The sequence below is a fragment of the Apus apus genome, chromosome 14 (genome assembly GCF_020740795.1).
Source record: "Apus apus isolate bApuApu2 chromosome 14, bApuApu2.pri.cur, whole genome shotgun sequence".
In the NCBI taxonomy this organism is placed as follows: Eukaryota; Metazoa; Chordata; class Aves; order Apodiformes; family Apodidae; genus Apus; species Apus apus.
The window spans coordinates 15,207,807-15,230,638 of NC_067295.1; the positions used below are offsets into that span (position 1 = coordinate 15,207,807).

At 46.3% G+C, this 22,832-nt stretch overlaps 1 protein-coding gene across 1 annotated transcript in view; it reads left to right on the forward strand.

The window, feature by feature from the left end:
• DNAAF8 (dynein axonemal assembly factor 8) overlaps window positions 1-22,832 on the forward strand; it is a 95,240-nt gene that overhangs the window by 57,379 nt on the left and 15,029 nt on the right. Inside the window, exons 20-26 of the mRNA XM_051632005.1 lie at window positions 3,406-3,534; window positions 4,993-5,187; window positions 6,896-7,222; window positions 8,767-8,829; window positions 10,310-10,363; window positions 12,409-12,578; window positions 19,268-19,463. Coding sequence (XP_051487965.1) covers window positions 3,406-3,534; window positions 4,993-5,187; window positions 6,896-7,222; window positions 8,767-8,829; window positions 10,310-10,363; window positions 12,409-12,578; window positions 19,268-19,463 — 1,134 coding nt within the window. The remainder of the gene's footprint in view (window positions 1-3,405; window positions 3,535-4,992; window positions 5,188-6,895; window positions 7,223-8,766; window positions 8,830-10,309; window positions 10,364-12,408; window positions 12,579-19,267; window positions 19,464-22,832) is intronic.

Sequence of the window (22,832 nt, forward strand, 5' to 3'; positions counted from 1 at the left end):
CTGTATGTATCTCCAGACCAAGATATAAATCAGCACTACATCTGCAAAAGAGCAAGTTGATCTTTATCAGTTGTTTGAACTTTAGCACTGGAGTCCTCTTGAACTTGGAATCCCAGGGTAATTAATGTTGGAAGGAACCTCATTAGGTCTCTCATCCAGTATCCTGCTCAATGGGTTCAGATCAGGATGCTCAGGGCTTTTTTCAGTCAGGTCTTGAAAAGCTGCAAGGATGGAGATTCCCTCATCTCTCTTGGGGGGAATATGATAATCACCCTTATCATGGCCTCATGGAATGGTTTGGGTTGGAAGGGACTTTAAAGATCATCTAGTTCCATCCCCCCTGCATGGGCAGAGACACCTCCCACTAGACCAGGTTGGGAACTGTTTCTCCTTTATGTCAGTTTGGAACCTCCTCTGTTTGAATTTGTGAGCTCTTGGCTTCCCCCTGTCCACCTCCACAACAGAATCATGGAGAATCCCAGACTGGTTTGGGTTGGAAGAGACCTTAAAGATCATCTAGATCCAACCCCCTGTATGGGCAGGGACACCTCCCACCAGCCCAGGTTGCTCAGAGCCTCATGAGAACAGAAGGAATACTTTCTGCTGCTTACTCCATGTGAAGTAATTTCTGACTCCAAACAAACCTGCAGGCCTGGCTTCACCATCTCAATGACCTCCTTGTAGGTATTCTTATTGCACAGAGAGACAGGGTGGCAAAAATATGTCTGTGGCACTGAGCCTGAGGATAACATCTGATCCTGTCAGCCTCAGCCCTGGGTTCTGCACACTTTTGGCTTCCAAGCAGCTGAACTGTAACTCATTTTATATGTAGGAACTGCCAAAAGCCAGACAAATTGCTGCCCAGAGTCTTCTTACTTGACTTAGACTCTGTTCTGAGGCTCTGGTTCAGAAAAAGCATCCTTTGGATTCCTTAAGGATGAGCTGACTTTGGTCTCAAGTGGGGAAGATCACAGGGAGCAAGGAACCTACCCTGCCTGCCTCTCCCTGCCCTGGCAGTGGGCATGTTCCTGCAGCAGGAGACTTCATCCAAGCATCTGCTTCCCTGCAGCCTCCTCCTCAGTCACCACTGCTGAGTGAAGAGGGGAATCTCTGTTGCTGACCCCTCCAATAGCACCACCACAAATAGCTCAGGGTGGAGAAATTCCTCCCCTGCCTGCTTCCCTTCAGCCACCCTCAATAAGGAAAGAACAGGGAAAGGTTTGGGGAAAGAAAAAAAGCCCCGACTATTCAAAAAAAAACTCCTCTGCTTTTTCTCCTGAGACTATCACAGAATGTTCTGAAAACATGTACAGACACAGTGGATTAATCAGGGCAGACTAATTACTGCTCTGTGTCACCTGCTGCCTGCAGACCCAAGGAAAGTTGCTCATTAAAGAAGTACAGTTGCTGCTGCTTTTCTCACAGATAATGTTTACACTGCTCATGTTTTGCACAGAGACATTGCAGCTAGAAATGTATAGGTGGGCAGTGGAACAAAGGATGTTCTAGAAAGGTAAAATGTTTTCCCTCCTTCTAGAGGACTCTTTTTTGCTTGGGTTTGTTTGTTTGGTTTTTTCCTTTCCCCTTTGTAGGCAGGTTTCCATAGAATTGTGGGATGCTTTGGGATGGAAGGGACCTTAAAGATCATCTAATCTCAACCCCCTGCATGGGCAGGGACACCTCCCACCAGCCCAGGCTGCTCCAAGCCCCATCCAACCTGCCCTTCAACACTGCCAGGGATGGGGCAGCCACAGCTTCCCTGGGCAACCTGGGCCAGGCTCTCACCACCCTCACACCCAAGAATTTCCTCCTCATGTCCAACCTCAATCTCCCCTCTGCCAGTTTTAATCCATCCCCCTTGTCCTCTCCCTCCCTGCCCTTGTCCCAAGTCCCTCCCCAGCTTTCCTGGAGCCCCTTCAGGCACTGGCAGGTGCTCTAAGGTCTCCCTGGAGCCTTCTCTTCTCCAGGCTGAACACCCCAACTCTCCCAGCCTGGCTCCAGAGCAGAGCTGCTCCAGCCTCTGATCATCTCTGTGGCCTCCTCTGGACTTTCCCCAGGAATGCCCCTTTCCATGTATTCTGTGGTTGCTTCAGAACTGATCCAGAGAGTTACCTTGTTCCATGGTCTGGAGCCCTGGAGAGGGAAAGCTGATATTCTTGCCTCATAAACTTTGGTTTGGCCTCTGGGAAGTGTAGAATAGCACAAGGATTTAGTGGGAATGCCACACAAAGTGTTGCATTTGTGATCGATACCCCTGAAAAGCAGTTACCCCTTCGTGGTCTCAACCACTTTTTCAAGCAAGGAAAAGATCAACAGTCATTCCTGAAATAGAGCAGATAGTTTTTGGGTAACAGATGTCTTTCTTGAGGATGAAGCTCCAGAAACTTTTGTCCAAGCTTGACTTTTTTTGCCTTGTATTGAGTTTGAATAAGCAGCAGCAGGTCATGCTGCTGTGACAGTGATGACACAACTTTTGGTGACTTGTGCCACCTGAATTTTGGAAAGCAGAAAGGGGGTTGTCAGCACTACAAGCTCATATCTCTCATCAATGCCATGTTTGAGGTTGTCCCTCAGCCTCTAGCACTAACAAACCATTTCCCTTGCCACCCAGCAGTAAATTTGACAGCCTCATGTGGTAGGAAGCAACCAAACGCATGCAAAGTAATTTAAAAAATAACAAGCCTTTAAAACCATGGTCTGAAATAGGGTGGCAGGAGGCTGAAGCAGTTGTTGGGGGAGGGCACCTCTGTGCTCTGCCTGTGCAGAGTCCAGCCTTTTGGAAGAAGAATGGGAACTGCAGGTTCCAGGCATCCAGGGTTTGTACAAGTGGCTTGGAATTGGATATTTTCCAGGCTGTGAGTTACAGGAGCAGAACATTGTGTTTCTGTTGAGGTCTGTAATCCAGCAATGCCTCTGTGGCTCTGTGCTGCTGTGGAGGATGCAGGACACTGGCCTTGCTGCTTGACCTTGAGGGGCTGCACTCCAGCACTGGGCTCAAGATTTGGGACTTCTCTTCCTAGTAGACACCAACTTATCACACTTATGATAAGAGCTGCTGAGCATCTTCTGTGCACATGTTCCACATCTGACTCCCCAGCAGGAGTTAGAGAATAATAGAAACAACCAGGGTGCTGGTCTCAAAGCAGAGGCATCTCCAGAGAAATCTGTGGCCAGGCCTCAGCTTTCAACAGCCACTTGCCCCACTGCAAGTGAAGATGATGCTGGGGAGAGGAGATGGCTGAGCTGCATGTGATGTCTCTTAGGTAAGCTCAGCGTGGCTCACATTAATGTCTCTGTAAAAGGACTGTGCTCAGATTAATCACACAACACTTGCTAAGGGTGTTTTCCTGTCAACCTGCATCTCAGAGCTCTGCATTTCTCAGCTGTCTTTTGTTCTGTGCCCAGGACTGATGAAGGAGCTGGTTTGGAAAGGCCTCCTTGGCAAGGGGCAGAGCGACCTGCCTGCCCCTGGGCCCAACCCCTCCGTGTGTTTCCATGTGGTTCCTTACACTGAGACCTTGCTGCAGACACTGGGTAGGTCAAAACTATGGGAAATGGCTCCTTTTAGGGGATATTCCTGAGTAAAGAACATTAGGAACATGTTTATTGTCTACCAGAACTCCTTTAGGGCTCTGCTGTCTGTCACAGCAACTCTCAATCCATGTCTTTTGTTGCTGGGTAATTAATGGATGAATCAATAGAAAAGGCAAAATGGAAATACCTTTCTTTCAAGTAAGATGTAAAATATGTGGAAAAATAAATTCTTTAAATGTGACATGACAGCAGCCAATTAAGCCCAAACCCCACCATAATTAAGAGATTAATCTGCAATCAATACCTATTTATTGCCATCGTTTCAAGAGAAGTCAAAATATTAGAGAGAGAAATGGCTGGTTAAGCATGTAAAACTAGAACTTGCTGAAGTGATGAATGTTGGCAGCTGTGCTTGCTTTTGTAGGTGCAGAGAAGGCACTTTTCCATTTCATTTTACTCAGATGTTTTTAATTTTGGTTCCTACAGTTGAATTCACCTCAGTAACTCATTCGTTCAAAGCTGGGAGATTGATAGGGCTTGAACAAGCAAATAAATGTGTTTTCTGCTACAAATCTGTGATAAGAAGGTCTTAAACCTACTAGTTCTGTACATTAGGAGGTCATGGTAACCCAGTATTTATTTTGTGAATTGCAGGTAGTGTTTTTTCTGCATTCAGCAGATTAATATTGTGTTAATTAATTAAGTGCTGTTTATCAGGATGTTTTAATTTAAGCATATTGCTCTCCAAAACCAGATTCACCCTAAATGATAAGGAAAAAGAATCATCAGGGGCATGTCACTCAGCATTTTTTAGCATCATGAAATGTCAAGATGTAGGAATGACTGAGTAAATAATTGTTGATCTATGTAATTGCTGGAATGGAATGGAAATAGAAAGGAAAGGCTGGACTTGATGATCTCAGAGGTCTTTTCCAGCCTCAATAATTCTGTAATAATCATGTAGTGCAACAACATGGAATCACACCTAGGTTTGTGATGGGCTTTACTGGGCTGTGGATTTGTGCAGGGTGTTATATCAGTCCCCTCTTTAGCCCTCAATCTGTGCAATCAATCTCCTGGAAAAGAAAGAATGAAGTCTCAGTTTAGTCCTTCATTATCAATCTGAAATGGATGCCTTAAATAATTTTGCTACAGATCTACCAGCTCTGCTCAATGGTGTGAGTAAGGAGGTCACAATTAGGAATGGATATATTTGTTTTGCAAAAAGTCATTCCAGTCCAGGAGTGTGATTAGTTAGGAAGAGTTTGCTGGGATCCTGCTCCTCCTGCATGGTTCTGGTTCTGGCCCTGCTGAGCTGCAGTGAGAGGAGCAGCAGCACCATGAAGCTGTGGCCTTTGTCTGCTCAGTTGAGGATTAGTCAATGCCTTCAGACTAAAAAAGGCTTGAGATTTGGGTTTGTGGGGTAACTCATTTTCTTCTGATCATCTCCTTGGGTAGGAGGAAACCTCAGTGCAGTGCCAGAGCCCTGCAGCATTCCTCTGGATCTGTTCTGCAAGGGAATATCTGCTTCTGATCCTGAAATGGTGCAGGTGGTCATGCTGACACTGGTGGGAATGGACACTATGAAGAGTGCTGGAGAGCTCCTTCACCAGATCCTTCTTCCTGGGGACAATAACCAGGCTCAGAGTGCAGGTGATCCCAGCTCTTGGGGGGAGGACAGCAGAAGTTGGTCAGGAAAGCTGACCCTGTCTGGCTAATTTTAAAACATCATGAAAACTGTGGTGAAAGGGGCCTCAGGAAGGAGGACACGTTGGTTTCTTACCTCCCTGAAGGACTGAAGAGTCTATCAGGGTTAGTCAGTCATGTGCAAGGCTGCTTTTCATATTGCAAACAGCTCAGGTGGGCATTGTTTTAATCAGAGTTTCAAGTTAGTTCAGAGATGTGCTTGGGCTTCCTGAGTCTTTTATGTAGCCCAGAGCATTGTGTGTCTCCCTCAGAACTGGGGGATAAAGCAGCTGTGTAGTTGGGGCACAGCAACAGAAATTTAGGATTCACAAACTATTCTGGCCACCAAGACCCTTAGTGATTGGAAGCAAGAGACTTCACCACTTCATGCTTCATTTCCTCACGTACAGAGGAGGAATAATTACTCTGTCCCCCTCAGTAGATGCTTACAAGAGTGCTGTCAAGTGCTAAGCAGGGTGAAGACTTTATATCATTTCATGATACACTTTGTATCACAGTGTAATATAATGCAGGAGCTGTTCTAGCAAAGGGCAGCAGCCTGGCACCCTGTCTAGTCATAGAATCATGGAATGGTTTGGGTTGGAAGGGAACTGAAAGGTCATGAGATGACAGCAGCAGCATCACTGGTTGCTGAGACACAGTTGGCCTAGAAACTGGCTTTTTACTATAGAATCACAGACTGGTTTGGGATGGAAGAGACACCTCCCACCAGCCCAGGTTGCTCCAAGCCCCATCCAACCTGCCCTTCAACACTGCCAGGGATGGGGCAGCCACAGCTTCCCTGGGCAACCTGGGCCAGGGTCTCACCTGGTCAAGAATTTCCTCCTCATGTCCAACCTCAATCTCCCCTCTGCCAGTTCTAATCCATTCCCCTTGTCCTCTCCCTCCCTGCCCTTGTCCCAAGTCCCTCCCCAGCTTTCCTGGAGCCCCTTCAGGCACTGGAAGGTGCTCTAAGGTCTCCCTGGAGCCTTCTCTCCTCCAGGCTGAACACTCCAACTCTCCCAGCCTGTCTTCATAGGATACTTTATGAGGTGGTGTTTCCTGCTCTCTTGAAACAAGATTATGTCATGGTAGGCAAGGAGAAGGTTCTAGCTGACAGGAACTTCCAGCTATGTGCACTCATGGATTGAGCCCCTGGACATCTTGTTGCTTTGGAAGTAAGACCATATTTCAAACACAACAATTAAGCTACTTTAGGGACAAGTCAGCGTTAAATTGTAGCTTATTAATCTAATGAATATAGCTTAGAATGGGATGTTAGGAGAGGTGGTAAAGGGTCCACTATCATGGATTATGCTGTGTCAAACCACATCATCAGGGTGTTCTCAGTATTTCCCTTTCACCTCTTCTCCATTAGCTGTGTTCTCAAACTCAGTCATGGCACTTATCCTCCCTCTTGATTGCCCAGATGGCCCCATTTTTTATTTTCACAAATGCTAGGCAATTACATTACAGTGTCTTGAGGGTTTTCCCAGTCTACTTCTAGCTCTGCCTTGCAGCCCATTTGGGATGCAACAGGGGGTGAAGCCAAAGCAGCTTTGGAACTTGTAAAGAAATCAATCTGAGTGTAGAACACTTGTCTCCAAAAGCAGACACAGCTTCTGTGAACCACGTGCTGCCAACTGGTGCTAAACAGATTTCTCTTGACTTGCAGAAGAAGCCAGTTCAGGATTTGAGCTCTTGGCTCTGAAGTGGTTGCCCCATCTCACTCAACATCAGGCCAGAGAAATAACCCCTTTTGAGGCTGGAGATGCTTCCTGGCAGAGAAGCCTTGATACCCTCATGTCAAACCCAGTCCTTGTCTGTGCCCTACGGAGGGTTGATGCCTTCAGAGTGCTTGCAGATGTCCTGAAGAGGTTAACACAATGCAGGGAGAAGCTGAGCAGAAGTGGCAGTCTTCTACAGACAGTCATGGCCCTGACCCCAGAGGTGACATTCAGACAAGCCATCCTCTTCTTCACTGAGACTGATTTTGTAACTGGTAAGACATGTTATTACTGCTTATCATGTCCTCAGGTATAAGGTGTTTGGGAATTTATTGAACAAAGGAATTCTTAGATATGGGGTTTTCATAGGCACAGAAAAACATCATTTGGGATTGTGTGCTTGGATGAATAATGACAAGGGGTATTAAATCAGCAGGGGTCAGTTGAGGTCATCTACAAATTGGCCTGTCAATTTGATGTGGCCCTGCATGGCCTGGTGCCCTTTCTGAAGATCTTAAGGTGCTCCCTAAGTACTAAATAGATATTGCAGCACTTGGCAGGAACTCTAAATTGTAGTTTGCCTCTGTATAGGAGAGAAACTGGGAAACAGAGTCTAAGATCTATCCCACCTAGTCATGGGCACCTAATTGCAGTGTCTAACTTGTTGAGGACAGAGCAGCCAAAGGCACTACCCATCTGCAAGAGCTGAAGAAAGCAGATTTCTTGACAATTGTTTTTTATCCTAGAAGAGAAGGGCCAGTGCATGAGGAACAGAGCCCTGTGTTGTCAAAAGCCTCTCAGATTTCAGTGGTCTGTGTTAGCACTGATCTTTCAGCAGAGTCAACCTGGTAGTTTCCTCCTGCAGCAGGAGATGTGTAGCCACACCTCTTGAGGCTACATCCCTGGGCAGACTGTGGTGTTACTGATGCTGGATGCTTTGGAGCAGCAGAGTAGGAGCTCCCACTGTTTTCTTCTGATGTGAAACACATTGAGAGATCACCTCTGTCCTCGAGGAAGCCTGACTCCTCACACCTAAAGAGTTGTGAGCCTGAGGATTTCTGGTTGTTCAGAAACAGAGATAAATCAAGATTGTGCTAACACCACTTATCATCTGAGGAGGAGCTCCTCGTGCTCAGTAATTTATAGCTCTTCTCCTGTCTTTTCATGGGGAAGCAAGGTCCTTTATTGTCAACACAAACTTAAATGCTTGTGTCAAACACAAGGTGCTTATGTAGCCTGGACTAACAGATTGGCTGTGCTGAATAGAAAGAAATGAGATGATGTCAGGAAAAAGCTACTTGTTCTAGTCTCACAAAAGTTAGACTTGACAGTGAACTCCGTGGGTGTTTAATGTGAGACTGGAGAGCAGGAAGAGGAAGCCTTCAAGAAAGAAGGCAGCAGACATCCCAGATTAGTGTATGCAGCTGTAAGAATTGATGCATTGCTGCCCTTCATCAAGTTGTCTTGAGAAGACCTAGAGGCAGGAGGAGAGCACAACTGTGAGCTCACTTTATTGAGGGAGTTTGTCATCACAGCCCAGCCTTTCCCACCAAAGCCATGGTCAAGAGCAAAGGAGCATGGCTGAACCATGACCTCAGCATCCTGCCCTATCTCATTAGCTTTTCTTCCTCCAGTTGTTGTTGGGGGAGGAATGGAGGGTCCTTGATGGCAGGGAACAGCTCTTCAGTATTTTGCAGCTGGCCAAACATCTGCCACTTTCCCTGATAAATAACATGACCTTGACCACCCACCATCCTCTGGAAAAATGAAGGTTTCCCATCTGTGAATCCATAAAAAACACATCTCCTATCTTTTCCAGATGTGGAACACAGCCCTGCTATGAAGTACCTGCCACCACCTGGCAAGAGGTCCAGGGCTGAAGGTAAGACCAGAAGTATCCACCAGTTGCCTCTTGGATAAAATCAAATCATCCTATACTCTTAAAATAGATTGAAGAAAACTATCACTCTCTGTCCTCTTCCAGAGTCATCAAACTGGGGTTAGCAAACCTTTGTCAGGCAATTAGGAAGGAAAGGCCAGATGAGTCCACTTGGTCCTGGGGAAGGTAGTGGCATTGCCAGGTCACCTCCTGGGCATGCCTGGGTGACCTGTCTAGGGCTGGTGTGGAATGTCATGGAAGAGTCATTAATCCCAGCTCTTGGGAAGCCCTTTTCAGATCTCAAAGAAGAAGAGTCTGTGTGTTTTGCAGAGGGGTAGTTGAAGCCTGGAGAGGTGAAATGTGTTGCTCAGGATTGCCCTGCAAGTGATCAACAAGAGCTTAGAGTAGAATGCACCTGTCCTGACTGTCAGACAGGAGCTCTGTCACTTGCATTAGAGTGCCATGGAATTCCCAGATCCTGCAAGTCCTTTCAAGTAACCCCAATACTAAAGCAAAATAGTGGCACTGTGACAATATGAGCAAAAAAGTTATGAGGCAAGGGCCTCAGAGCTCCTTCCACCTTCTGTGTGTACTCTTAATACTCCAGCAAAATAAAACACAGGTGGAAAAAGAAGAAGGTCTCACTGAAGGAAGACTTTGGCTTCCAGATACATTGCTCTGGGGAATAGAAATGCCTGGGTTTGCAGACAGAAATAGTTAGGGAAAAAATGGTCATGATTTTGTTTTGGTGAAGAGATTTTAGTTTTCTATTATCTTCCTTGCTTGTCACACTGCAGTTCTCTATCAACCTGGTGCAAGTTTCTCCTCATCATGCCACAGTCCTAGGAGACTTCTCAGTTCATATGTGCCTTGAAGTGCCTCAAGTTTTCCTCACCTCTCCAGGTCACTACAGGTTTAGTCTGTAGGGAACATTTTTATGTAGGCTTTTGTCCTAAGTTCTGACTCCCCAAGACTCCTTTTCTACTGCTCTGCTCTTCTGAAGAACCACTGAAGGGACCATTCTTGGGAATGTGGGGAATGTCAGTGAGGTTTTATCAGCAGAGCTCAGGAGAGGACTGAGCAACAGATGTGGGCTGAGTGGGTGTGTGGTCAGAGCACCCAGCCCTTCTTTGCTTCCAAGGGCAAAGAGAGAACATTTCTGGGACTTATACTGGAAACAAGGCAGCTCCTGATGTGACTGGGAAATGTTGGGAGCACAAAGGTAGCTTAAAACCCCTGGCCCAGATAAAGGTGACCAAGAATCAACACGATTTAGTCCTTGCAGTCCTTGTCAGCTTAGTGGAGAAGTGGTGAGTATGACAACTCCCAGGGTGTCCCAATGCAATCTGAACATCTCAGATCAAGCCACGGATGTCCCTGTATCACACTTTCAAATTGTGTGGCATAGCAATGATGGTAGGATTCTCAAATTCTTGTCCCAGACCGTGCATCCCACTCACCCTGCTCTGCTTTTCTTGTTCAGTGGGGGAGAGCCAGAGGTGTCGTGCAGAATCCCTCTTGACCTTCTTGCAAACAGGTGAGAGAAGAACAAATGGTAAAACCTGGTTAGATAAAGACTTTGTGGAACTAACTCCTCTAGATGTACCAGCTAAAAATCAGCAAAAGGATTAGAACAACTTTTTCCTTAGGCTTTGATACACTCTTTTCTAAACATGCCAGAGAACCAGGTATTGGCTTCTCTTGAGTTTCCCCTTATTTTAAGCCACACAGATATCTAAAATACAATATGTCACATAGTGTTTTTCACAGTTGCATTATGAAATCAAAACCTGTGTAATAATTGGGGGGAAAAACATAAAATCATTGGCCACAAGGGAGGGATCTAAAAATCTAACAAAACAGAAGAACTTAACAAAGACCAGACAACTTGAGCAAAACTGGAAAGGTCACTAAGCAACCAGAGCTGGAGATGGAAACCAGGCATGTTTGAGGGTTCCCAGACAGGTGCCTCTGGTAATTCATGATCCATGGAGACTGTTTCATGGATGGAGAGTGGTATTTTCTGTGACTGTTGTCACTTCCAATCACCAAGGAGAGCACCCTAGGTGGGAAGGTGTCCTACCTGTGAGCAACACTTGGCTTGGACCAGAGCAGGGTGGCAAAGTGACAGAAGGCAAAGCCTTTCTGAAGGGTCTAAAATCCATCAACATGCAGCACATAGTGATCCACAGAGCCCAGGAATGAGGATGTTTGCCCAGAAACAGCAGCTGGTGAGTACAACATCTTGAGGGCACTGCAGGCTGAGGTAAACCTGTGCAGTCAGGGTTGCTGCTCTGAGCAGATCCCAGCCCTTCCCTTCTGCACTGCCAGGCTGTTGCTATGGCACTTCAACCTTTCTGCTCAAGACTGATGTGAAGGAACCAGCAGATCTTGAAGAAGAGGGCACCCTGCACAATGAGGCTTAAGTTTCTGTATCAACTGGAGGGGCAGGAATCTTGATTTTAATTTTTGATTCCATATTTCTCTGTCGTAAATCAGCAACGTGCTTCTTGCCATTTCAAAACAACAGGCTGCCTTGACTTTTATGTACCATTGCTGAGGCCTCGTTGCATTGACAGCTGTAAAATTAGTAGTGGGGTGTACAGGAAACATAAAATGGCATTTTATGTGCACAAACAGATAATCATGGATCAGTTTTAGCAGCCTGCAGTATTGTTACCTCCTGCTTTGGGGTCAGGCACCAGCAGTTAATGGGTCCTGGCTGCCTGGTTCCATCACTACAGTTGCCAATAAATCCTCAAAGTATGTTTTTAGGATAAAAATCTTAACTATATCCCTAGTGATGAGGTCTTTCAGGTTAGGAAAACTAATAACCTGAAAATGCTGTCATCTAAAAATGAAATGAATGGGTTTTCTGCCTTTTAATTAATTGTGTAGCATTAGGCAGCAAAACTCCCTTGGTCTGTTTTATTTTCTGCTTCTCACAGCACACAGAGTGTTGCACCTGCCTGGCAGCTCTGCTGGGAAAACTGTGTCAAAAGCAGAAGGTTTTTGCTGAAATTTCCATTTTAGTAAACATGATTCTATTCATAATAGGTTTATAGCATTAATTGGGACCTGTCAAACTTCTTAGTACCTTTTGTGGCTCTAACAGAAGAGATACACACTGAGAGAAACTATGAGGAATAAGAATTTAATAGCTGCCTTGAGGATTATATCACATAATCACTGCAGTTCACATGAAAAATGTAAAAGGGAATATTTTATCTCTCTTTAAAAATTCATATATAATATCAAGGATTGAGTCTTGTCCTACGAACCTGCCACATAAACTTTTTGGACTAAGAGCAGATTTCCTGCAAATGAATAAATATACAAGCCCGGACTATTCTAGATGTCATTTAAAACTAAAGATCAACCAGAACAAACCCCTCAGAAAATCCTGTGTGCACACAGGGGCTTTTATGGGCTGGTTTTGTTTGAATTGTTAGGATCTTCATGCCAGCTTTTGGGTAACCCTTTTCTACAGATGTGTGTCCAGGCTGGGAAACAAACACTGCTGGGTGTTGTACCTCTCTTTTTAGGAGCTGCTTTGGGTTTCACCAGTGTGTTTTGTTACAGGAGCCCAGGTTCTTTGCACAGTGCTGCTGATCAAGCCTGGTGCCTGGAGCCATAATCTCGCCAGGATCCTCCGAAAACTACACCTAGAAAAATTCAGTGTGGTTGGAATGAAACACACGAACCTGGAACCAGACGTTGCCTTAGGACTCCTTTCTTCTGAAGTGAAACAGGTTTGCTAAGCAACTGGCAGATCCTTGGGTTCAGAGTGGGGAAATAGATCAGCTAGGGAATAATCCAGCCCGGAAAAACACACCACACCCCGTCTGGGAGTTGGGAGTTGTTGACAGAAGTGACCTGCAGAGAACAATCTGACCTGTCCTCCCGTCAGGCACCAAGAAAGCTGAGGTGCTGAGGGTTTCTTTTACCACGTGCCATGAAGCAGCAGAGCTGGTTTCTCTGAGACAAAACTCTGGAGGACAAGGGCAATGCAGACCTCCCAGGAACCTGTTCAGTTGCTCATGCACAGTGCTGACTCTTGAGCTGCAAAGCAGCTGCCCCCTTTTTCTTCCCCAAGGTCATTCCAGGTAGGGCACATCTGAGGAACATACCACAACCTCTGCAGTGGGCCTGGTTCTCCTCCCTTGTTTTTCAACCTGGGAGCTGGGAAACATTCATTCCTCTGTCAGGGAATCTGTACTTCTTGAGCCCTGTTACCTGCTGAGTCTCCAGGAGCATGTGTTCCAGAGTCTGTAAAAATGACCTGCAAAGAGGGAAAATGTCATTTCTAATGTCTAACAGACAATGAAGAGGGGTTATAAATCTTGGGGTGTTCTGGGGTCTTGTTAACTAAAATTAGATTTGTGTTTCTGCTCTTTTATAGCATTAAAAGTTGGGGTTTTTTCCCAACCTCAAGTATCCTGAGATGATAGGAAATGAGTGTAAAGATACTGTGAACACCAGGAAACTGAAAGCTGAGCACTGGAAAGGAGTTAGAAGTCTCTGTTGTGGTTTTTGTTGGGGCAAACATAAATCCTTGTTATTTGATTGCTTTCATGAAGACATTTAACCAATTAACCTTTACAGAAAGCAAACCTTTGTAATCAATAATGCTCTTGGGTTCGTTTGGGAGAGTTTCTAAAACCCTCTGATACAAATTCTGGATAGAGGCTTCCAGAAGAAGACAGGAACATAGAATCATAGAATGGTGGGGGTTGAAAGGGACCTCTGGAGATCACCCAGCCCAACCCCCTGCCAGAGCAGGGTCACCTACAGCAGATCCCACAGGAACACTCCAGCTGGGTTTGGAATGTCTCCAGAGAAGGAGCCTCCACAGCCTCTCTGGGCAGCCTGTCCCAGGGCTCTGCCACCCTCAAAGGAAAGAAGTTTCTTCTCATGTTGAGGTGGAAATTCCTATGTTCTAGTTTATACCCATTGTTCCTTGTCTTCTTACTCAGCACCACCAAAAGAGACTTGCCCCTTCCTCTTGACACCCACCCCTCAGGTCTTTATAGATATGATTTAAGGTCCCCTCTCAGCCTTCTCAAGACTAAACAATCCCAGGTCTCTCAGCCTTTCTTCATAGATGTTCCAGTCCCTTCATCATCCTTGTAGCCTCCCTTGGGCTCTCTCTATTAAGTCCCTGTCCCTCTTGAACTGGGGAGCCCAGAACTGGACACGATAATTCAGGTGGGGTCTCACCAGAGCAGATTAGAGGGGCAGGAGAACCTCCTTTGACCTGCTGGACACACTCTTCTTCTTGCACCCCAGCATGGCAGTGGCCCTCTTGGCCACAAGGGCACATTGCTGTCCCATGGATAACCTGTCCACTAGGATTCCAAGGTCTTTCTCCATGGAGCTGCTTTCCAGCAGGACCACCCCTAATCTGTACTGGTGCCTGGTGTCATTCCTCCCCAGATGCAGAACTCTGCACTTGTCCTTCCTGAACTTCATGAGGTTCCCCTTTGCCCAGCTCTCCAGCCTACCTAGATCTCATTGGGTAGCAGCACAGCCTTCTGGAGTGTCAGCCACCCCTCCCAGAGCCAGGACAGTGCTCAAAAATAACCATCAAGCAGGAACAGTGAATCCCTTCTGCATCATAACAAAGCAACAGAGCACGAGCATCTGATTTTTAAATATTTACTAGTATTATCTATTATTTACTGGTATGAGGAGCACAGTGGCCACGAGAGCTGATGGGGAAGTGCCTTCTTCTACAATATTTAATCATAACTGAGCACAAAAATGCTCAGGTGATCCATCTGAAACAGAAAATAGCTACCTCAGGATGTACCACAGATACAACCAGGGGGAATTTGAAGAGAGGTTTGTTTCATTAACATGTTCTTGGTTTTGGAGTTCTCTAACAACACTCGAGCAGCTGCTGAGCATTGATTTTTATTTCCTTGAAGAGCTGGTGATTAATGAGTTTAAGAATTACAGACTAATGGGGTTTTGTTCATGGGGGGGGGGGGGGAAAGAAGGAGCAGGTTTTGCAAGTGAGAAAGCAGAGATAATAAACTGCCTTTGGCAGGGGGGAATGGGCAGTAGGAAATGCTTTTTGCTGCCCTGGGGCTCCTTCTTCTTAGAGCACCTCTGAGAGTCTTTCACCCAGGAGGGCTGAAAAAGGCTGAGCTCCCAAAATAGGTAGATTTTCAAAAGGCCTCAGCATGTTTCAGGGACTGGGCTATTTTGACAATCTGGCTTGTAAGTGTGACAGTGACAGCTGGTGGGGGCAGGACTCTTTTTCACAGCTGACTTTCAGGGAGAGCATTTGAATTGCACAGTGTTGATTGTCGAGCTGTTCTGCAGTGCAGGGGGCAACAGGACAAGGTGCTGGTTTTAAAATGAGGCTCTTAACAGGGGGGCAAGTTGCTGACATGAAGCCTCTCCTGTTGAAGAACATGGAGGCAACATGTCTGGCCCTTCAGAAAGTTCTGTCCATCTCACCTGGAGCCTGATCCAAAATCCATCTCAGAAAATCTCTAGAAAACTCCCATGTGCTCTGTCATGTGCCAGTTTGGTTTGTGTACATAGTCCTTGAGAGCAGATTTGGGTTTTATCCACTGGTAACAACACTACCTGGCATCTCCTTCCTCTTTCTGATGTATTATTTACCTGCACATTGACAAACAACCTCAGCAACATGATTTCAGAAACACGATTGCTCTTTCAACTTAAATACTAACATCCAGCTCCTAAAGTAGCTCCTGGCCTTTGGCATCCAATAAATAATGGATTGCCCTGCTGTTTGCTGAGGTTATCTAATCACAGGAGCCAGGAGAATACTTTTCATCTGAAGTTTAAAACAAACAAACAACACAACAAACAATCAAGGGCGGGTAGAGCTGACGTTGCCTTCTCAGCTCTGAGTGTGACCTGATTGTGCTCAGGCTGTGGGAAGCAACTGTTCCCAGGGGGAATTCTGCCTGTGGAGCTGGTATCTCCTTGCTGTGCTTATCCAGCAGAGCCAGCCTGGCAGAGATTCCTGGGTTTGGCTGCTAGCTGGAAAGCTTGATTTTACCCTGAGACCTGATCATTCTGTTGGGGATTACCCAAGACGTTTGCCTGCAGTAGCAGGTCACTAGACTCAATAATTGGACAGATTCCCTCCAGTCCTGTCTTGCCATTCTAACAGTAGAAGCACGAGGAGGATTTTGCTGCTTTTTAATCCTGTTAGTTCTCCAGAGCCAGCACACAGCTGGAATTTCCTCACCATGTGCATCAACTAAATTGCTCACTGGATTCCAGGCAGCTGCACATGTGCAATCTCACCACAGCTGCTTGGGTATCAGAGGGACACAGTTTGAAGATGGTACAGAAAAACTGCTGTAAACAAAGGCATCATTTGGAGGTAGAATCCAGAGTGGCTGGGAGGATCTACCAGAAAGAAAGAAATCACCTTGACTCCCTGACCCCATCAGTAGCAATTAGAAACAACATCATCTTAACCCAAACCCCCTTTCCCTGGGCAGCAACTGAAAGGCAGGAGATGCTGCCAAAAAGGTTTTGTCATGTAGACCTACAAGCACTGTTCAGAAGCTCTGGAACAAAGTCATTTCATTTATTATGGTCTGTTGAACAGAAACTGTCTCTCTGAACAGCTTTCTTTTGCAGGTGTTCTGACATGGGTCAATGTTGAGATGTTATATCCAGCCTTTTGCAAAGTTTTCTCCAATCATCCTCATTGTTTTTCACCTCCCAAAGAGGAGACCCTTAGAAAAGTGGATTATATACATATTTTTTTTTTAAAACTAAACAAAAATAAGCAAGAAGTGTTTGTTTTGTATTATGCTGCACTGACTGAATGCCAGAGTTTCACAGCACACTGTGACATGCTGAAGCTCTTCATCCTCATCTAAACAGTGCTCTGGTATCCCAGGAGGGACTGGACTGTATGTTTTGCATGTGCAGTCATGAGATCACAAGAATCATAGAATCCCAGACTGGTTTGGGTTGAAGGGACCTTCAAGATCATCTAGATCCAACCCCCTGCATGGGCAGGGACACCTCCCACCAGCCCAGGTTGCTCCAAGCCCCATCCAACCTGCCCTTCAACACTGCCAGGGATGGGGCAGCCACAGCTTCCCTGGGCAACCTGGGCCAGGGTCTCATCGCCCTCATAGCAAAGAATTTCCTCCTCATGTCCAACCTCAATCTCCCCTCTGCCAGTTTTCATCCCTTCCCCCTTGTCCTCTCCCTCCCTGCCCTTGTCCCAAGTCCCTCCCCAGCTTTCCTGGAGCCCCTTCAGGCACTGGCAGGTGCTCTAAGGTCTCCCTGGAGCCTTCTCTTCTCCAGGCTGAACACCCCAACTCTCCCAGCCTGGCTCCAGAGCAGAGCTGCTCCAGCCTCTAATCATCTTTGTGGCCTCCTCTGGATTCACTCCAAGAGTTCCATGTCTTTATGTTGGGGGTTCCAGAACTGGACACAGTTCACACTGGAGGTGACTGACATCCCTGGGTTTCCATGCAGGGGGAGGACTGACAACCATCATAACTTGGCTCAAATCCCTTATGTAACCAACCATTTTAAGAACAGAGAGACTTTCTCATGGATCATTTTGCATTTTTCAAATTCAGGGGAAAATCTCAGGATTGAGCCTGTGGTTTTCAATCTATATCCTACTTCTTAGAAATGCTGTTCAGGAGGAATGAAGTGAGAGAAGATTTAGGTCAAAGTCAGTGAATGGTTTCATATGATAGAAAAGCAAAAGAAGCCTTGAAGTGTTTTATCTCCATATTTTTATAGTAAAAGATGGGATTTTCTTTTCAAAATGTTATATCTAGAGAATTGCCATATTCTGGTGCTTTTAGGAGATTAAACAATGGGGGAATTAAAACCTTTAGGGGGCTGAATGTTGTGATTCAGCTGAACGAAATGGAGTTTTTTCCTCCCTTGTTTTTGTTTCCTCCAAAACTGAAACCCAAAAGTAGCAACCCATGGCTGAGTTGAGGCAGGGAGCTGCAAATGCTGCTGGTTGTCAGCTGTGGAGATCACAGAGGGCTGGCATGGAGCTCCTCTGCACCAGAGGTCTTGGTGCAGGCAGGCAGAGCTGGCTGCTCCTGCCACTTTAGTAGGTGAAGGGGGCAGGTGGAGGCAGCCTGAAGCTGCTGTGGGCACCATGACCTCTCCTTCCATGGAGACATCCACAACAAGCCTGGCTTTCCAAGGCTGTGTTGAATTAAAACAGCCACCAAGGCTGTGAGTGCTGCTGCCTCTTGGTAACCACCCGCCCCAGGCACTTGTTTCCTTTCCTTGTGCTTCTTGAGCTTTCTCTCTGTCTCCAGCCTTCAAACTGGGCTCTTCTCACTGGTGCAGTGGTTGCTAGTTTTCCTCACCACTCATCCTTAGGGAAAATGATGACCTGTACAGCTACAAGAGGAACATCTCAAGAGTGATCATCAGCTGAACTGACCACGCTCGGAAAAGAAGCACAGGCAGAGAAATCTGTCGTGGAGCACAAATCAGCAGCAGCAAGTGCAGGAGGACAAAGTGTTTTCTTTCAGCTCCCATCAGTGCCCTGTGCTGAGCCTTTTGGTTTTAAACTCCCTGCTCCTGTAGGAAATTCTAGTGTAGGAAATTCTACTCCCCTCTGCAGCAGGTGGGTCTGGGGCTCCTTCCTTGGGTGAATTCAAAAAGTTCTTGTCTTTATAACCCATTGTTATATCAGCCAAAAAATTCCCTGTGGCTCCTCATCCCAGAGCATTGATGAGTCTGTTGATAGTGCTGGTGGCTGTTGCTTCCACCCCATCCACACGTGCCTCTGAAGGTACCATGAAAAGGCTATTAAAACCAAGGCTATATAAATCAAAGGCTATTAAAATCAAGGCTATATAAATCAAAGGCTGTATAAATCAAAGGCCATCTAAATCAAAAGCTATACAAATCAAAGGTTCAGCACTAGGCAACTAAACTGCCACAGGTTTTTGTCCTTTCCCCCTGAAACTGAGCTCCACCTCCACCACCCAGCGTGTACAGATGGAGAACAAGTCACAACACAAGGCTTCCTGTCTTTTAGAAATAGGGCTGGGGTCTTTTTTCCCCCCTAAAATGTGTTAGGGAATCACTGCTGAAGCTGTTTGTGGGTGTCAAAACTACTGTGAGTTGATCTATGACCACAGGGACTAACACCACGAGCTGCTGGAGCTCAGTGCTTAACTTCTTGTGTGGGTTGAGGGTGGGAACCAGATCTGTCCCCTGGTGGAGGTGTCACAACAAGTACTGGCTTGCTGGCCACAATAAATGCTCTGGAAGCTCTTCCTGAAGAGACTACTGGACAAAGAGGAGGGAAAGGAGGAGTAAAGGCAGAGCTGCTGGCTCCAGGCAGGGGTGGGTTTAGCCAGAGGAAAGCTGGGATGTACCCAGTGCTCAGCACTGTGGTTATAACCTTTGTCATCTCTGGGTTTGTGTTTTTTTTTTTCAGGATCCTGCTGCTTTAGAAGCTCATTGTACCTACCTTACCTCAGGCACTGCTCTCGTGCTGTGTCTTCAAAGGCCAAATGCTGTGAAGAAGCTGATAGATTTGCTGGGACCAGAGGACCCTAAAGTAGCCCAGGCACTAGATCCCTTCCTCTGGAGGGCTCAGTATGGAGTCAGCACAGTCCAAAATGGCTTTTATGGTAGGTTTTGTGGTAGAAGAAAAGTCCAAGGGCTCAGATATGCCAGTGGAAATAATCATAATTAAAAAAAAGATGTTCTGTTATCTCCTGCATTGTCAGTACAGATGGAGCCTTGGCAGGCAGCAGAGGCTGTTATTCCCTAGAAAGCTTTCATGCTTCTCCTGGTGGCTGAGCTGAGTGTGTCTCAAGCTGTGAAATGCTCTCCTAGAAGATACATTTTCAGTTTCTTCCCAGAACAGCCCCTGTTCTGTCTTCCAGCAGAACAGATTTCCTTTGATCCCTTCCCCACTTGGTCATTTTGTACTTTTACCTTGGTTATTTTGTAATTATCCCCAAGAACCATCTGTCTTCTGTGTCCTTGTGAGTCCCCTCCTGGTAACTTTATAACCCATTGGCCAACTGCAAGGAGGTTTCACACAGGGATGAAAGCCTCCAAGAGATAACATCTCTAAATATTAATGACTGGCTAGAGAGAAGGGATCAAAAATGGCTCTGGCTGAGGGAAGCAGGTAACCTCAGCTGTTTGGTGTCTGGAGAGGCTCTTGCCAGCTGGCACCTCAGCAGAGGCATCCTCAGGGTGCTGAACCAGCCACGGCCCATCTGCCTGCAGGGAGGGAACTGGGAGGTTGCACTGGGGCTGCTGGGTGGGTGGGATGGGAGACAGCTGAGAGGGTGGGTGCAGGGTGGGAAAATGGGAAGTATTGCTGGAGAAAGCAGGATGTAGAGAGCCAAGGGTGTTGCTGGAGGGGGCCTGGGCTGCTGCCACCGGGAAGGAAGGATGTAATTAAAGAAATCAGAAGGAATTCAGCAGCATTAGTTCATTGCCCATGGACAGTGTTTTTCCTCAGTGTGGCTGATTGTGCTGCATGGACTTAAAGGAATATAAACCCAGTAACAGCAACAGATCCTGAGCCAGCAGGCACTGTGTGCCTTCAGGTGCCAGAAGACCTTTACTGTCAAGACCCATCAGATTATTTGCCTCTTTCTATTATATTCTTTGCTGTCAAATCCCTCCCTCTTTTTTTCCATATCAAGTGGTCTTTTGAGGAGAACTGGTAGGGAAGAAGTTCCACCACGTACCCTCTGGGGAAGAGAACCAATCTCTTGATGTAGAACCTTTTGTTGTTAGACATAATCATAATCCTCAGGACCAAGAGTGAACTGAGAGAGCTTTCCCACTGTGATTACTCACAGGATCTCATTCGTAGGAGTGACTGAAGAGCAGGATCTACCTACACAAAATAAATGGTCAGGGCTCTTCACTAACTGCTTTCCCACCATCAGCCCTTGCTTCTCTTTGCTATCAAGATTAATGGACTGTGTTCCACGTGTTCCTGTGTGATGTGCTCTAGGTGATCCTGCTCTGTCAGGGGGCTTGGACTTTCGAGGTCCCTTCCAACCCCTAAGATTCTGTGATTCTGTGCATTGAGAATGGGAACTCATGGTCAGTCATAGCTAAGAATGGGTAATTTATACCCAAAACCTCAGACAGGCATGCTCTACAGCTAGAGCATCCCAACCATCACCCAGTTAAGGATTAGTTTATAGCAGCAAGAGTGACTGAGTCTCATCCCAGCTTTCACTGGGAGTCACAGTTCCCTGTGTGGGGAAACCCTCTGATGCCTGCCTAGGGATTCCCTTCAGATCCCTGCTTCCTTCTAAGACTGGGCTGAGCCCAGAGCTGAACTAGCTGACCACCACCTCTGAGAGCAGCTTGTGCATTGCAGAGCCATCCTTGCACGCCCTCAAGACATGGGTGCAGCCACATCTGATGTGCTCCTTAGCTCTGCCTCAAGAATCTGATCCAGCTGCTGTGCCAGGGAGGAGTCTGTCCCTAAGGAAAGGAGTGTCCATAACCCATTGAACCTCCAGGAGCTTGTCCTCCAAGAAGGGTGAAACATTTACCTACAAGTTAAGCAGGAAGGGCACGATCATGGCATGAGCAGTAATTTGGGGGACTGTGGAAGAACATCTCCCTTTCCTGGGCAGGAGAATGAAGCCTTCTCAGTTTTGCCCCAGCTGAGGAAGATCTCTAGTTGATGCCATCTTGCTGAAGTAGAACAAACTAACTGTGTGTTTCCTCCCAGAGTGCCTGGGGAAATTCCAGTGAGGTTAAGACCAGGTTCCAGTGGTGCTGTTGAACCAAGGCATGCAGATTCAATCCTCAGAGGCTCAGCTGCAGAGCTCAGCCTGCCCTCCTCTCCTCTCTTCTGGGGCTCGTGGACTCATTGTCTGGTGCTTTTTCTTGAACTCAGAGAGCCCTTCCACGTGCATCTTGTACAGCCTTATACCTGGAGCAAAGTGAGAGTAAAATGTTGCTAGTTTTGGCAGCATCTGTGTCTTCTCTAATGGGATCAGTGATTTAAACAAGGAAGATTTGACATAGAAGTGCATAAAGGATCCAGCACAATTTATGCACGGGGGACTTATGCCATCCTAGGGTTGTAAACTACTGTGCTAAGGACTCTGGCTGCACAGTACCTAGAATTATGAAGTTCAAACAGGGCTGGGTGCTCTAAGAACAGTAAACCACCATGCTTTGAATGGGTAGCCTGCAAAAGTGGAAATATTTCAAAGGGTATTTGTGTTTTGTGTATTTGTATCCCAGGAGTATGGATCTGTGCCAGCACATTGACAATCTATCTGAACTCCAGTTACACAGAAATAGCTTTTCCTTCTCTAACATTTTCCACCCACAAATCTGAAAACAGGCTGAGTTAATGCTTTATAACACTGTTGCTTTATAGGGAGATATTCAGATGCTGAGCCTGGAGGGACCTCTCAAGTCACTGAGCTCAGTTAATTCTCTCACAGCCAACTGCATCCTGGATTCCCTTTCATAAGCATCCACCCCAGCTGGATGGTTGGTACAGAACCTCACTGCTCTGATAGCTAAAAATGTGACATTTTCAAACTTCAGTACAGTCATCCATAGTGTGTATCCATTTGTTCTTCTGCCAATACCTGTACTTCAATTCTAAGTAGTCCTCTTTTCTTCCCTGACCTTTTGCACCCTGATGTGTTTATCAGAAATCAGCTTCCTTCTCAGCTCTGTGTCATGTTGGGTCAAGCAAGCCAAGGTCTTTTAGTGTTAACTCTTCAGATCATTCTCTGTTCCTTCCATGATCCTCATGTTATTTCCCTGTACCTGTTCCAGTCCCTGTTTACCCTTCTTGACCCCAGGTGAACAGAAAATGTACTGCCATCAGCAATGTCTAATTCTGATTTCTGTTGTAAATCAGAACCCCCAGCATATTTGGGACTTGCATTATTGTTGCCACACACATTTGTTTCCTTCATTCCCATTCAGGAAGATGAGCCTGATGTGATCCAGAAGCAGGGGAGCAACAAAGGGGAACTGGAGCTGGT